The following is a 17,273-nucleotide window of genomic DNA, read 5'->3' as shown; positions in this document are numbered from 1 at the left end:
TCCCATTGCATAGAATGATTGATCCATTAACATTCTTTCGATAAAAAGAGCCTGAGACAATGATTGAGTGATATAAAGAGGTAAATATATTAACAATATGTTGGTATCTAATACAATGTAGTTGATAGTTATTTACTAACCATGTACTTTATGTCCAACACTCTAAAATCAAGCCTGTGTGGATCTGGGCAGGAGTCAAGCAGCACCAAGTTCTTGTTGACAAAGTCAACAACAAGTAAATACCAGTGGCAGCCAATGTCATTCATAGGAATGTATATCTACAAGAGTAAAACAAACATTGAGACTACATGTAATGGATATTTTTGTTAATTAATTCCATACAGCATCATTGTACCTTGGTAACATAGTTGATTTTTCCCATAAAATCCTTCTGGTAAAACTCGATCATGTCAGCTGATTCTACGGTCCAGGACTGGACAAATTGCTGACATGATAACAGTGCAAATAATATGTCAAATTTTAGTTATGAATCACTATAAACAAAACCTAATATCGGTTCTTCATATATATGAAAAAAACTCACGGCAAATGCAGTAGGCATGAACCGTATAGATGGGTAGAAGGTCATTGCTCGCTCTTTCAGTGTAAGTATGTTGGCATGTAAGGTCAGTATCTGGACAAACTATATAATCAGATTAAACTAATTTATCACCATTTATGATCTTTAGATTATAACTCACCTCATCCTGAAGCTTCCCTCTTGGTTGAAGACATAACATATCCTTTCGAAGGGCATAAGCATCCCTGCATTCAAGTTTCACAATCTCTTCTTCCCTTGAAAAAATATAAAGTCTATAATTAAGGGCATGCAAATGTTGTTGGTCTAAATACAACCACAAACCACATAGTATTAAACTTACAGTGGAGCCCCTGTTTTATGTTTTGGGTTGAAGATGTAATTTGCAACAGCAACCTCAAGATGATTCAAATGCATCACATTTGTATTCCCAAACATGGAAGGCAGCCACTAATAAAAAAATGTTGAATGACAATGTAAATTAATGAACTGATTTAAGTGTATCAATTAATGACAATGTTCAGGTTATAAAAAATGACTCTAACAAAATATAGCAGTAACATGAAGCAGTAATATTATATTTCACAATAAAAATGACAACAAAGTCATGCAACTAAGACATAACCTGAAAGAACTTAACTTATGCAAACTAGCCTAAAACTTCAAACTAGATTCATTAATCATCATTGATTTTCCCCTTCATCCTTTTAATTTCATTTTTGTCATCATAGTATCTTAATTATTTCTACCAGTAGTGCTTCAAGAGCATATTGGTTTTTGATCACTGGAAAATTAAAAATTAAGTTTTAAGAAACCTCATAATCAATCAGCCAATTTGAGTTATTTTTAAAATTCCTTAATTTAATCTCCATAAATATTTGGAAAGGTTATAGAGGACTTACTATGACTGTCATTTTAGGGTTTAGGGAAACTAATGTTGTGTTGTTGAATTAAAGCTATAAAAGATATGTAAGCTAAGCACACAATATATCGTAGAAATGCAAAAGGAAACATCTCATTGCAGGGACCTAAAGATTCTTCATCAGGCAAAATTTAAATGTATCAATTCATGACAATATTCAGATGAATTAATACTTACATCTGGAACCGAGAATGGTGATGCAGGAGGGGTGCATACTATAGGTCGATGTCCAGGTACAAAGTTATTGTCTTCATCCATTGCAGGTCGGTTAAAAAGCTTCTTCACCAATCCCTTTGCCTTGGCCCTTACACGTTCTTCATTGTCATTCGGAGCTTCTTCATCAGGTTGCATAAACTTTTTCAGGATCGTTTCAGTAGCAATCATTTTTTCAGACACTGTGCAATTGTTTGGTGAAGTAACACAAAGGGGCAACGGAGATGATGAAGCCAACTGAGTATATTGTTGAGGGCTATGAAGGGCCTGGCTAAGCATGCCTACTGCTAGAATAACCTTTTCCAATTTTTCATCTAAAGCAGAGAACTGTGAATTAAGACATGAAGAAAAACAAAATTATTGTTTTGTACTGAACAAAACATGGTATCGTGATAACAATAAACAAAAGAAACAGAATCAAAAAAGGCAACTTGTTCGACCTTATCTTCTTGATTCACATTGGCATCCTTCTCTTGACAGTCTTTCATGGTAGGAGACTCATCGCATAATACATCTACTTGTTTGGTATGGAGCTCGGTTTCTTGGTTACTGGAAATAAAAGACAATTTTGGTGAGGTGGGTTTCTTGTAAACATTAAAACATTGAAAAATTTTGGATTTCAAATGTTAAATTGAAAAAACATTGAGCAGAACTTGTATTGCAAAAAATGTGAACAACTAAACTAATCAGATCATAAACCTTTTTTGCACCGCATTATCGATTACATAACAAATACCTTGAGGATAGTATTATTAAAGATGGAGGCTTCTCCTTTTTGCCAGCATTGGCTCGAAGGGCTCTTTCAACCCTAGGACTGAACAAAGGACCGGACACAGATTGACTGCCGTCAATTCCCCATGGACGCTTTCTGAGATGATTTCGTCGAGGGTTCTTTCCCTTGCGAGCCATGACTCATTCAGATTGGTGTTCGAGGTTTGATGGTAGGAGGGAAATTTGGGGAAAAAAAGTTTCAAACGAAACCCTAAAATCAGCATTTTATATCTCTTTGGATATGTGATGCACATTAGGAATGTGTTGAAGAGAATAATCGACACCACTACATTGCATGCGTCTGGAAAGAAGGAAGAAGAAAGAGAGTCATTTAGGCATCGAACCCTAGGGCTTGCAGAACAGACGTGGGTGTGGGATTTAATTCGCAGCCTTTGAACAAAGTGCAACTTTTTCCTTTTTGGATGGTGACACATTTATTAGGGTCTAGTTAGGTAGGATTTCTATTGAAGGAAGGAAACGAAGATGCAGTCATTGTTTGTGAGCCGCGAAGTGGAGGACCTTGATGAATTGTGTGTTACAACACCGTGTAACAATTAATATTTATTATATTGAATTCTGTTGAGGAAGAAGACAATGATCATGCGTTGTCTAAGTGGCCAAGTGATTTTGTTTGTAGTTTAAGGTAGAAGGTTCAAATCCTAACTGAACCTTTTTTTAATAATATTAATCATATTTTATTTTTCTACCTTGTAATGAATTAAAAATGTCTCACCATCACTGGCGGAACTTGAAGAAAAAATTTGAGGGATCTAAAAGAAGATTGCAATATATAAACTATAAAAAAAATAGTTCAGATAATATTGTTGTTGAAAATTTATTATAATTTAGGTTAATAATCTTGAAAATTTACTTTTTCTTTTCAATTTTTGGTTTATGGATATATATTTTACCTTTAAATAACTTCCTTTTAAAAGTTTGGAACCCTATAAGTTTTAATATTTGTGCAAGTTAACTAAGGCTAGCTGTTAAAAATGAAAAGAATGTAATGTAAAAAAGGATTGAGGCTAGATTCGAACCTTAGCCCTTAACAACATATGCGTTCTTCCCAACCACTGAACCAGTGTAGAACGTATATGAATGCTCATGTTATGGCTCATTTATAAATATAGTAAAACGTATATTATAGAATAGGATATTATAGTTCAATGGAAACTCTTGTAACCCAAATCTATACACTATACAGTCTTGGGTTCAACTCATGTCCTGATGTCCAAAGCTTTTTTTCTTTTTTTTTGTCATAAAAACGAAAAAAAAAAGAAACATGGAATCGAACCCAGGCAAGGATGGATATAGGGATAACTAAACAGAACAACCAACGAACCAGTACTTAAGTATGTTTCTTTTAGACCCGTTTTAATTTAATAAACTAAGTATGTAGTTTATATTTAAAAAAAAAAATAAGTACATATAATCAAACTGGGAAAAATCATCAAATCAATTTAGCCAACTGTAACTTTGCTTCCAAGTTCCAAGTACCCAACCACTATCTGCAAAAATCAATTTATAACAACCACAACCACCACTTATAATGAAAGTAAAATCATAAAACCATAGTCAAAATGATTAAGCAATTTAGCACACAAAACGAATCATAAATTGAAACCTAACATAAAACCATTGTTGAGGGCATGCAATGCTAGCTTCCATCTGGTTGACTATTGCCTCACCAGAGGAAAATGAAACATAAATTTGTCCAAACACTTGTTAAGTTACATACCAGAATTTAAAATTATACTAAAAACAACAACAGAACAGATCAGCATCAACCCTACTCGTCCCCATCCTCTGAATCCATACCAGCATCTTCATCATCTTCATTGTCATCATCAGGAACTGTGATACCGTTCCACAGAAAGATATCCTTGTTCATAACCTCAGTTCTCAGGGGATTGAAGTGGCTCCAACCTGGAAAGGGGTGAGACATCATTGCATTCAGAGACCTTGTGATGAGATAGTCGTATGGAATTGCATGTCCAGTGTTGGCATGCACACTTATAAGGTGATCATAAACTAAGTGCACAGGATCTATTCGGACACCCTTCAGCATATGGTACATTATGAAAATGTCCTTGTCATATACGTAGTCATGGAAGTTGAGCCTCGGGCAGTACACATGTGTGATCAACACATGAATCAATTTTGCAGCCTGTGTCAGATTGGTTTCCTTCGTGGCTTCAGAGGCAGAGAGTTTACCATCTTGAAAAACAGTGCTTCTGATATCATCATCATCAGACTCAACCCTCCACCCTCTTTTGTATTGTACTCCTTCACTTCGAACCCCTAACACTTCTGATATTGTCTTCATGTTGTAGTTAAGGACATAGTCAAAAAACTCCCCTAACAGTCCATCAGTTTCAGTCAATTTTGCGGTCCCCCAAAATTCCTGTACAATTTCTGGGTAAATATGGCCATAGGCAGCAGTGTTGATTGCATCCAGTGATGAAAGTGTGATCAAATCAGTAGCAGGAAGTTTCCAAAGAGAAAAGTCCTCTGGATCATAGCACATGTGTGGACAGATAGCTCTTGGAGGCATCTTGTGAAATATGGCAGTAATAATTTCTGCAAACAAATCATAATGTAGACAATGTATACATCAGAAAGCAAAATCGGGTTTGAACAAAAGGGGTTTGTTTGTTCAGTTTAACAATAAACTTAAAGTATGTCACCAACAAAAAGTATGTTTGAAACAATTTAAGGGAATAGCATCAGCAATCATGGACTAAACAAAAAAGGCGATATCTATGCTACAACAAGAAACACGCATCTTAGAAAGAAACAGATTGCATGTTGAATTCGAAGATGAAACAGAATTCAAACAATGCATATTTATCTTGAACACTCAGTTATTAAAAGTTGAAAATTGCACCTTTACACTCGGTTAATAGAATACGTGAGGGAATATACACCACTACATCACTATATATAGGCCAAAACGGGGGAAGTTACCAAACGGTTTGCAACCAAGTTACGGTGTGTGTGTGTGTGTGTGCGCCACAGCATTCCATAAAAATAAACTGCAACTTGATTCAAGTAACTGCATGCAATGAGTGTATAAGGCAGTTGAGAGCAACATTGTAAATAGGCCATTTCAAAAAAAAAATGTAAATAGGCAAATAAGTATCAAAGCCGAAAATAGAGGATGAGCAAAGCTATAACAAAGGCACAATATGGTTACTTAGTGATGAAATCAGATAAACTACAAATCAAATCAAGCATATGCAGGAAAATTTGGGGGAAAATTGAACCTGAAAACCTAATTAAAAAATAAATAAGCCAAAACAAGAGTCAAAACAGGAACAAGAGTGCTTGATGGTTGGATGAGAAATTCGTGAGAAAAAAATGCAGAAACCCTATCAAATGCCAAAAGGGGCTAACCTCAATTTCGTAATCCCTGCCTTTGAAATCCTGATGGTTGGATGAGGAAAGAGTGAAAAACCCATAAAAATGATCTCTGAGGTATTTATATGGCGTTTTCAATTCCTCACAATGGCCAGTAGAGTTTTAGGCGTGTGTGTAGATTCAATCTGCAGCCTTTGAATACTGTGCAAAATTCTTCTTTCCCACTGGAATCATTATGTCTGACCCTGACATTTATTAAAAGTGGGATTAGTTGGGTCATGATTTGTAGTAGGAAAACGCTGATAAACAAGGGAAGGAAGAAACTATCTTCTGGCGCGTAATGGAGATGGTAGAGAATTTGTGTTTAACAGCTAGTAAGACCATTTACTCAGATATATATATTCTCAATTCAATTTCTACTCAAACATTTGTCTTGGTTCAGTGGCCAAATTTTTATAAAATTTATAACATGTTAAGGGTTCAACTCCTACATAGGACCTAATTTTTTATATATATATATATATATATATATATATTTTTTTTTTTTGCAAATTCAATTCTTTTTAGAATGACGCCTTTAAACTATTTTCATGGTTCCAAGTTATTCAAAACACCAAGCTATCCAAATCGCTCGCTCACATATTAGGGTTAGCGTTACGGTTCATTGGCCTAACACCATTAGTCCCACCGAACGACGAATCAATGCTTATTAAGTTATGTTAGATGATGTAGGGTTCCCGCGATATAGTGGCTCACACCAAGCTATCCAAATCGCTCGCTCACCCTCGTGCATGGATCACACAACGATATAGTGCTAGTCATGCGTAACACATATTAGGGTTAGCGTTACGGTTCATTGGCCTAACACCATTAGTCCCACGCAACGACGAATCAATGCTTCTTAGGTTATGTTAGATGATGTAGGGTTCCCGCGATATAGTGGCTCACACCAAGCTATCCAAATCGCTCGCTCACCCTCGTGCATGGATCACACAACGATATAGTGCGAGTCATGCGTAACACATATTAGGGTTAGCGTTACGGTTCATTGGCCTAACACCATTAGTCCCACGCAACGACGAATCAATGCTTCTTAGGTTATGTTAGATGATGTAGGGTTCCCGCGATATAGTGGCTCACACCAAGCTATCCAAATCGCTCGCTCACCCTCGTGCATGGATCACACAACGATATAGTGCGAGTCATGCGTAACACATATTAGGGTTAGCGTTACGGTTCATTGGCCTAACACCATTAGTCCCACGCAACGACGAATCAATGCTTCTTAGGTTATGTTAGATGATGTAGGGTTCCCGCGATATAGTGGCTCACACCAAGCTATCCAAATCGCTCGCTCACCCTCGTGCATGGCTCACACAACGATATAGTGCGAGTCATGCGTAACACTTATTAGGGTTAGCGTTACGGTTCATTGGCCTAACACGATTAGTCCCACCAAACGACGAATCAATGCTTCTTAGGTTATGTTAGATGATGTAGGGTTCCCGCGATATAGTGGCTCACACCAAGCTATCCAAATCGCTCGCTCACCCTCGTGCATGGCTCACACAACGAAATAGTGCGAGTCATGCGTAACACTTATTAGGGTTAGCGTTACGGTTCATTGGCCTAACACGATTAGTCCCACCAAACGACGAATCAATGCTTCTTAGGTTATGTTAGATGATGTAGGGTTCCCGCGATATAGTGGCTCACACCAAGCTATCCAAATCGCTCGCTCACCCTCGTGCATGGCTCACACAACGATATAGTGCGAGTCATGCGTAACACTTATTAGGGTTAGCGTTACGGTTCATTGGCCTAACACGATTAGTCCCACCAAACGACGAATCAATGCTTCTTAGGTTATGTTAGATGATGTAGGGTTCCCGCGATATAGTGACTCACACCAAGCTATCCAAATCGCTCGCTCACCCTCGTGCATGGCTCACACAACGATATAGTAAGAGCGTTCAAATCCTAATTTAACTTTTTTTTTAAGATCAACCTTAAGTCACCTACTTAAAAAACTGCGAAAGTTAGCTTATCAAAAAAAATTATAAAAAATAAAACTGCCAAAGTTTGGATTTGAACCTTGGACCCATAGCTAAATTGGTGTGGCATTAACCACTTTGACAGTTATCGACTTTTGTGATCTGTTCGATTTAATAGGTATAAGTCTAATAATTTAACACAATAATCATAAAACAAGAAAACAAATGAAAGGAAAAAAAAATTGAGACATGAACTCGAACACGGGACCAGCACGGGACCACCACGCGGATTTTTTAAACTAGTATAATGAAAGTACCAACGAACCAGCACGGGGACCAATGCGATTTTGTTTTCATCATTGCTTCTTTTTACCACCTTTCCGTCTTCAACTGCACCTGTTACATCAACTTACATGACCAGATATCAATGTCTATTCAACGAATGCTTCATATGCTTTTTTCTCCTTCTCCTTGATTTTAATTTCAAAGGTGGTTTAAAAGTGGAACACGTGTAAACATCTCATTTTGCATGGAACTTCAACCATCATGTCTTTTAATTCTTCCCCTCTATAAACTCTTCCGTTCTTTAGTTTGGATTTCCCATATCATATTTTATTCGGTTATAATGGATCATGATCTTAGCTTTTCAGGTGAAGTTGATCCGAATGGGAGTCCTTCGTATAACCCTCCTACTCCTTCTGAGCCTCCTATTTTGTCTGACGATGAGCAGAGTTCTATTCAAGAAGGTGGGCAAGTTGATGTTGCTGATCAACAAAATGTTGTTCATGAAGTGTTATTTGAATGTGAATTTGACACACAAATCACTTCAGAGTTTTTTTCTTTTAATGAAGTTGTAAGTTTCTTTATGATTATCTTTTGCTATATATGAATTTGTGATATTTATGTCTTCTAATCCATATTCAATATTTTTTATTTTATGCAGCCCGTGCCCAAATCTGGTGCTTCGTTCCTGAAAGGAGTTGGGGTTGACAAGTGGATTTTTATCGGTCCTCAGGAATATCCGAGGGAATTTTCCATGCACCTTCTTCCCAACTCCAGCATTGCTAAGATGGGGGATGGATGGAGTAGTTTTTGCGATGTTAACGATATATGCGCTTCTGATCTTCTCCGATTCCGTTTTACCAATGCAGTGAATCGAATTGCTTATATTCACAGGGTGTAGGGCTTCAAGAGCATATTTAGGAGCGTTTTGGGTATGGGGATTTCTGAATCAATGTGTTGTATAAATTTTCTTCTCCGATAGTGCATGTAATTTTATCAAGTAAAATTTGCAAGAAATTTCTTTGAAACGTGTGTTCAATTGATTTTCCCCTTCATCCTTATAATTTAATTTTTGTCATCATAGTCTCTTAATTAATTCTACCAGTAGTGCTTCAAAGGCATATTGGTTTTGGATCATTGGAAAATTAAAAAATTAAAAAATAAGTTTTAAGAAACCTCATAATCAATCAACCAATTTGAGTTATTTTTAAAATTCGTTAATTTAATCTCCATAAATATTTGGAAATGTTAACTAAATAAACCTTTGATCTTCTCCATTCCAGTTCATGAGCGTAACACCATGATTAAGGTTAATTAATCTATGACAAAAGAAAATATATTAATTGCCAAAAATAAAATAAATTATTTTTTTATATAACTAAGTTTAAAAATGTTAACATATTAGTAAAAATAAAAAAAATGTCCAAGTTTAGGTTTGAACCTTGGACCTAAGGTTAAATAAGTGTAGCATTAACCACTTTGACAATGATTGTTTTTAGTTATACGGTCAACTCAACACTTATATGTCCCAATTACTAAAACAAAACTTATAAAAAACCAAGAAAACAAGTTTTCGTCTTTCCCACTGGTCTGTTACGATCATTTAATGATTAGGTTAAATTTCTTTCTTTGATACATACTATTTATAGAATAAAAGCCATATAAATTCATAACGTCTCCCTTGTCCCAGTGGTTTGCACACTATTTATTCAACCTTGTTTGGTAGGGTTCGATCCACCCAACCTTTTTTATTTTTTTAACATTGTCGTATTATTTTGCTCCATCTCGTTAAATATTTACTTTGGGATTTTGTTTACATCTAATTATTTGTCATTAAACTTCAAGTATAACAATTTTAAACAGAAACTTTAAATATTTTTATTGGGATTTTATTTACATCTATTTATTTATCATTAGTATTTAAGTATATCAATTCTAAATATTATCTTTAAATACTAATTTTGAGATTTTATATACATCTATTTATTTATAATTGTCATTTAAGTATAACAATTTTGAATATAACCCAATTTATTTATCATTACTCTTTAAGTATATACTCTGTAAATCTGTTGTCCAAGTTCCGCCACTTGATGCATTAGGGTTCATGTGCTAGAATGTATTAGACATTTAGACTATATAGTACGAGTACAGTACGAGTCATGGCCTAACACCATTTAGACTATATAGTGCATTAGGTTAGCGTTACGGTTCATTGGCCTAACACCATTAGTCCCACCGAACGACGAATCAATGCTTCTTAGGTTATGTTAGATGATTTAGGGTTCCCGCGATATAGTGACTCACACAAAGCTATCCAACGTGCATGGCTCACACAACGATATAGTGCGAGTCATGCGTAACACTTATTAGGGTTAGCGTTACGGTTCATTGGCCTAACACGATTAGTCCCACCAAACGACGAATCAATGCTTCTTAGGTTATGTTAGATGATGTAGGGTTCCCGCGATATAGTGGCTCACACCAAGCTATCCAAATCGCTCGCTCACCCTCGTGCATGGCTCACACAACGATATAGTGCGAGTCATGCGTAACACTTATTAGGGTTAGCTTTACGGTTCATTGGCCTAACACGATTAGTCCCACGCAACGACGAATCAATGCTTCTTAGGTTATGTTAGATGCTCTAGGGTTCCAGCCATGATTAAGGTTAATTAATCTATGACAAAAAAAATGATTTTTCGCAAAAAATAAAATATATTATTTTTTATATAACTAAATATAAAAATTTTAACATATTAGTAAAAATGAAAAACTGTCCAAGTTTAGATTTGAACCTTGGACCTATTGCTAAATAAGAGTAGTATTAACCACTTAGACAGTGATTGTTTTTTGTTTTTTATAAGACTCAAAATTTATATATTCAGTAAAAAAGAAACTTTTTCACCAACTTTTTATATTTCCCATATGATCGGTTACGATCATTCAATGCTTATTCGATTATTCGATTATCAAGAACAAAAAACCATCACAACCCACTCATAGGAGAAATCGAGAGGGTAGACATTCTTCCAAGCAGTGGACGGCGATTTTAGGGTTTTTTTGCACGGACATTTGAGACGCTTGCAGGCACTCATCTCTAGTAAGATTCTTTCAATTTTACAGAATTTTCACTCCATTTTGATACTTGATATTCCTGATTTCTTTTTGATATTCATGAAATTTGGGTCGCCGATTTAGTTGTGCATGGAAAACATTGAGTTCACAAGTTTTTGTCAGATTGAATCGCTTTCCGTTTCCCTTTCCCCCCCTGATGTTCATGCATGTTCTATTTCTAATGGGTATTGATTTCTTTATGTAACTTGTCATTACGAATTTTCCACCCTTCTTCGGTATGATAGTGACCTTTGCCTGCAGTACAAAAGAACTAATTAAAGTTATATGCCATGGTCCATCACAAATTTTTCATCTTTGTTCAGACTGACAACGACCTTTGACCATCTGATTATGTCTTTATGGTATATGCCATATTCATGTTCAAAGTTTCCACCTTTCTCAATACTGATAGTCTCTTTTCCATTTTTTACCAAACATTTGTTTATGACAAATTTTTACTTAAATTACATAGTTCCAATTGTAACTCATTTCCTGTCAAATTTAATACTTTGCCTTTTTTCACTTACTGTCAGATTGAATATTTTGCCATTCTCCCTTTCCCCTGATTTTTCATGCATGTTATACATCTAATATATTGCTCTTATCTTACTTTCCCTCTTCATTGTGATGAAAATCATATTGAATAATCTCTGTCCAATAGAATACTTTGTGTGTGTTTGTCCTTTACCCTGATTTTCATGCATGTGCTACTTGTAAACGATTTATTATGTGCTCTTTTCTTACTTTTCCTCTTCATTGTGTTGAAAATCATATGATTTACTTCATGTTTTTTTGTGCAAACATGTTTATAGAAGCAAGTACTGTGTTCTACTATGGCACCCAGTCAAAAAAGGATCCCCGAGCACGATTTCGTTGCATGTCATGAACAAGCTATGGTAATAGTCTGCATTCTAACTAGATACTATCTGTTCATACACATACATGTATATTTTAGTCTGATGATTTCTTACTTGGATTTCCTCTTTGTAGACTCACTTAGAAGTCCCTGAGACATTGGTCAAGATGGGCAATTACCGGGTGGACTGCACTTGGTATCTGACTGACCCTCTAGGTGTAACACACAAAGTTAGGTATGAAAGATTGCATGGAAAAGGGTACTTGACAACAGGATGGTCACGGCTACGCAATGTCTTTTGTTTCACTGGTGTATGCTGGTTCCTCTTCAAATGTGTGGGCAGGTCAAGATTTAAGATTGTTATTTTCAATTCTAAGCATAAGCAAATCAAATATCATGGCTGGCCCGTGAAGACAGAGGAAGATGATGTTAATAAGCTTCGTGAATACCTGTCTGTTCCACCACCTACAGTAACACCCCCTTTCAAGCGTATTCCCAACTCCACCTTTGTGCTATTTAACCATGAATCTGAAAATCCCTCCTTCACTATTACCCTCAAAGACCATCATGCCAAAGGAAGCCAACTGGTAACTTGCTGTTCTTTCTATATTTATTTTCATCAGCATTTTTAATTCTTGTACCATGTAAGCAAGCATATAACCCATGTTTTATGCAATTTCTTAGGACCTACCTGTGAAAATTGGGAAGCACTTAAAGAAGTTTGGATCTGATCCAGTGTTTCTGAAAGGTCCATATGAGGGTCTAAATGATAAACTGGTGGAATGCAAACTCATTCATGGCCAGGCGAAGAGCAAGTTTGGTAGTGGCTGGAGGGAATTCGTTAGAAAGTATCAGCTTGCAGAAGGGGATGTCTGTGCTTTCAAGTTTCATTACATGAATCAGAGAATTGTGGACATCATGATTGCCTTTGCTGATTAGGGTGGAGTGGAGATGGAAACTGGACTGGCTATGTTTTTTTTTTTTTTGCTGAAATTTATAATTTGAACCTAAGCTATACTGTTTGGTAACCGTACTTTTATGTTCACCGACATGTTCGGTGACGTTTTGGAACAATTTCGGTAGCTATTGCTGATAATCTTTGTTACTGTTCTTAATTATTAGCGATAATTTTACGTTTTGCTAGTTTAATTTGTCATGTTTGAAGTTGATTTCTACTGATGAAATGTGCTAACTGGACCAAAATGAAAACCTTTGGGACTATAAAAGGATCTAAAACGCAGTTTATATTGATCAATGGGCTAACAGACCAAAAACAAAAACTTCATTGCTGGTCTTCACAACAAAAGGCCAAATCAAAAAAATTTTTGGGTTCAGCCAATTCTTATTGTGAACAAAGGCAGCTTTAATGCAATCAGTGATCAGCTATTTTTTTTTTGTTGTTGTAATTTTATTGTTTGATCATTTTATTTTGAACCTCACTTGTAACAGGCTCATGGTTTTTGGGCTTGACCCTTTTGTGAGATGAACAACACTCTGACCCAAAAAAAATGCATGAAATAAGTGGTTCACATATTGTAAAGTCTGCACTTATATTGTTTTTTCAGAAGATGTTTTTAAAATATAATTTAATAATTTTTTTCCTTCACACAAATACATAATTTGTTCCAATATCAAAATCAAACTGAATTAAAATGAAATGCTTTCAATTATTTCCTAAACTTGAATTTCTATTGTGTCTCCTATCGACTGCCGCCAACGTCGATGAAAATGTCGGGAGTAAGCCAGAAGGTCCAGCTTGAAATAGAGTTTGCATCTGAACTCCTTGGTAAGGAACCTGGACGTTTTGGTGCTGTATAAACTGTGGAAACACCTGAACTCCATTAGTCATATTCACGGCATAAGTAGGTTGCAAAAATGGAAGTCCAGCTGAAGCACGAACAACAGGATAGTGGACTTGTTGTACAATAGGCTCCATGTTATAAACCTGTACCTACCCAGATTATGTCCACGAGAAAACAATTTAATGAGAAACTTGAGTAAACACCACTGAAGGGAAAATAAATAAATTATACAACCATCCTAATTACCTGATTCACAGATTCTTGGGTCAAAGGTATTTCCTGTGGATGCTGGGGCAACAAAGTAACTCTGTTGTTATCCACATCACCGCGACCTGCATTATTCGGTGAACTCTGAGTCTGCACAGGTTATGACCAGGAATCAGAGACTCACACATTGATGCATTTAAGTAAACTTAAAAACAAGAAGATAATGAAAAATACTCACCACTTCATTCACAGATACTTGGCTTGAATGAATCATGACTGGGACTTCTCGCTGCTTAGATTTACGCTTATTTTGTTTTGTCGACACCGTGTTCTGATTTGAACGCTTGTTCTGCAAAATTTGTAAGCACATATCACTCTAAAAAGAAAACTTGAGCACAATGCAAGAAAATTTAAGATGAATGACAAGCATTTCATTTACACATACTTGGGTGGATGAGGAGTCATTTCCCTGCTTCCGTTGCTGCGATTTAAGTTTACTTGCCACCGAAGCCCCCTTATTCTGCCGATCTACGCTACCAACGTTTGTCTGTAAATCATTTCAATTTTAACAATTATATATCCAAATGCACAAGCAACATGATTATGATCAGACCAGGCAATAAATATGGTGAATATCAGAATCACCTCGTCGTCTGTGCTGTCCTCAATTCCTTCACTTGCAGATTCACCTGTTTCACTGTTATTGACTTGATCAGGATAAAGCAAAACCGGGAACGTACGAATCGTGTGTCCAATACCCCTGCAATTTGAGCAATGCCTTCTCTTGGTGACAGTTCTGGTCTTCTTGGGGGCACCTCTACCCTGTACAACAGTTGGATCACCCACATTAAAGGCTGCACTCTTTGTTGTACAACCCGGTTTGCGACTCTTCTGAACATCCCTCAACAGCTTATAAATGTCTTCCATTACACTTGAAAAATCATCATCCTTTTCGCATGCTATTTCTGCGAGATAGTTGCATGCGGCAGACATAGCTCCTTTTCGCAACAATTTCATATTCTGTGAATGAATACTAGGCTCTGAAATTGAATACACATGAGCAGACTTGGCTGTTTTCAACCACCTCTTAGAAACTAGATTGCTTGGAAATTCATCAATATACTCACTTCTCATCCCAGCTTTTATATGAGAACAAGGGATGCCATAAAACTCAAAATAACCACATTCACATACAAACTTTTTCTGGTTCTTATCATAAACAACAATATATTCTTTTCTGCGATTGCTAATTTTTCTCATTTTCATCATCACAATATTGGCCACCTCAGAACGCTCCACATTTAGCCCCAGGGCATCCTCAATTTGACCCTTGACTTCCCAAAACATGCTCCTTGTTAATATTTTGGCAGCTCCATACTCAATGCCACTAAGTGCTGTTGTCATAACAGGCTCACCATAAGAAGACTTAAAATCAGATTCCAACTCATTGTGCCTGTATTTCTTCATAGCCCGCTCAAAATTGAAAAGAAAATCCAACAAGGAACACTTACAATGCAGATAATTCTTTATGAATGAGTTAATACCTTCACATAAGGATGTCGTCCTAATACCGGCAAAAAATTTGTCTTGCATGAAGGTGCTTGCCCAAGAAGCTCTTGTCTCATACATCGTATCAATCCATGGATTGTTAATATTTTGGCAGCTCCATACTCAATGCCACTAAGTGCTGTTGTCATAACAGGCTCACCATAAGAAGACTTAAAATCAGATTCCAACTCATTGTGCCTGTATTTCTTCATAGCCCGCTCAAAATTGAAAAGAAAATCCAACAAGGAACACTTGCAATGCAGATAATTCTTTATGAATGAGTTAATACCTTCACATAAGGATGTCGTCCTAATACCGGCAAAAAATTTGTCTTGCATGAAGGTGCTTGCCCAAGAAGCTCTTGTCTCATACATCGTATCAATCCATGGATTGTTGGCTATACCATATTTCTCAACCAGTTTATCCCACTTCTCTCCAAACTTGTCAGGGTTTAAGTTAGCGTACACAAATAACTTGAATTCATTTGCAAAGTCAAGATTTCTAATATTTTTCAAAGCATTCTGGTGAATGTGCCATGCACATTGACGATGCGTGGTATTCGGCCACACAACTCTAATAGCTTCCTTCATTGCTAGATCTCCATCTGTAACCGCCACCTTAGGATGCCTGTTAAACATTGCTTCAGTCAAGGTTTCCAAAACCCATATGAAAGTCTCAGTTTTCTCATCATGAACAAGTGCAGCAGCAAAGATAGTTGTTTGTTGTGGTGGTTGTATCCACAAAAAATCACAAGAGGTTTGTTATACTTGTTCTTCTTGTATGTGCTATCAAAGGCAACCACATCTCCAAACACGTTATAATCCATTCTACTGGTTCCATCACACCATAGCAAGTTAAGGAGATTACCTTGTTCCGATTTGTTGTACTTGAAGAAAAATAGTGGGTCACTGTCAAGTTTTCCTTGTAAATAGGACAGCGCCGCAACTGCATCACCATCTTTGACTCTTTTCCTTTTTTGCTTGTCTAGGTGGTTGGCCAAGTCCTTGCCGGTAAAGCCTACCGACTCAGCCCCACCTTTTTGGCCCATCATCACCTCCATAATATTGCGGGTCCTCACACCAAATAGGTTCATACCTTCTGCTTGAGCTTTGTCCCCTTCACTCAATTGCCGGAATTTTGGAATCAAATGAACATGCTTATATGGTGTTAATGGGTGATTGTGTTCATCGCAAAAAAAAAACCACTTTCCACCTTTTACTGCTAGAAAAACAACGAAATCGAATTCTAGCAAGGCAACCCACTCTAGTAATAGGCTTAGGTTGTTTTCTTCTGCCACTATTATGCATATGCTTCTGATGCCTTTGTCCAGCCCTATTGCACACCACCTGTCGTGAGATAATCTTGCCATCATCATGCTTGTATACATCATCTTTTCTTGGAGAGAATCCACGGATACGAGCATATTTAGAATAGAATTCACATGCTTCCTCCTCAGAAGAGAAATCCATCCCTCTAATGTCGTCTGCAGACAATTCAGTAATCCTTTTCATGACTTTAACTTCTACATCAGAGTTTTTTTGACTGTCATTTCCAGTTTCAAACATCTCATCCACATCCACAAAATTTCCCCCATCATTATCCCCTTCATTCACACCCTGCTTCAAACCGTTGGCAGGGCTAGAATTCAGACTATCATCCTCAT

General features: G+C 36.6%; 1 protein-coding gene and 1 long non-coding RNA gene across 2 annotated transcripts; both read right to left on the bottom strand.

Moving 5' to 3' along the window:
- Window positions 1–13,752: 13,752 nt before the first annotated feature.
- Window positions 13,753–14,597, bottom strand: LOC130721317 (uncharacterized). Its single transcript, XR_009013408.1, has 3 exons — window positions 14,508–14,597; window positions 14,301–14,411; window positions 13,753–14,212 (listed from the first exon to the last, which is right to left on the bottom strand). It is a non-coding gene; the product is annotated as an uncharacterized LOC130721317 (long non-coding RNA).
- Window positions 14,598–15,588: 991 nt separating this feature from the next.
- On the bottom strand, window positions 15,589–17,175 carry LOC130717463 (protein FAR1-RELATED SEQUENCE 5-like). Its single transcript, XM_057567693.1, has 3 exons — window positions 16,830–17,175; window positions 16,378–16,726; window positions 15,589–16,237 (listed from the first exon to the last, which is right to left on the bottom strand). The coding sequence occupies exons 1-3, from the start codon at window positions 17,173–17,175 to the stop codon at window positions 15,589–15,591; spliced, it is 1,344 nt and encodes a 447-aa protein (XP_057423676.1).
- Window positions 17,176–17,273: the final 98 nt, after the last annotated feature.

Source organism: Lotus japonicus, chromosome 5 (assembly GCF_012489685.1).
Source record: "Lotus japonicus ecotype B-129 chromosome 5, LjGifu_v1.2".
NCBI classification, from domain to species: Eukaryota; Viridiplantae; Streptophyta; class Magnoliopsida; order Fabales; family Fabaceae; genus Lotus; species Lotus japonicus.
Note: the sequence above shows the minus strand (reverse complement) of the source record. Positions and strands in the feature narration are given on the sequence as shown.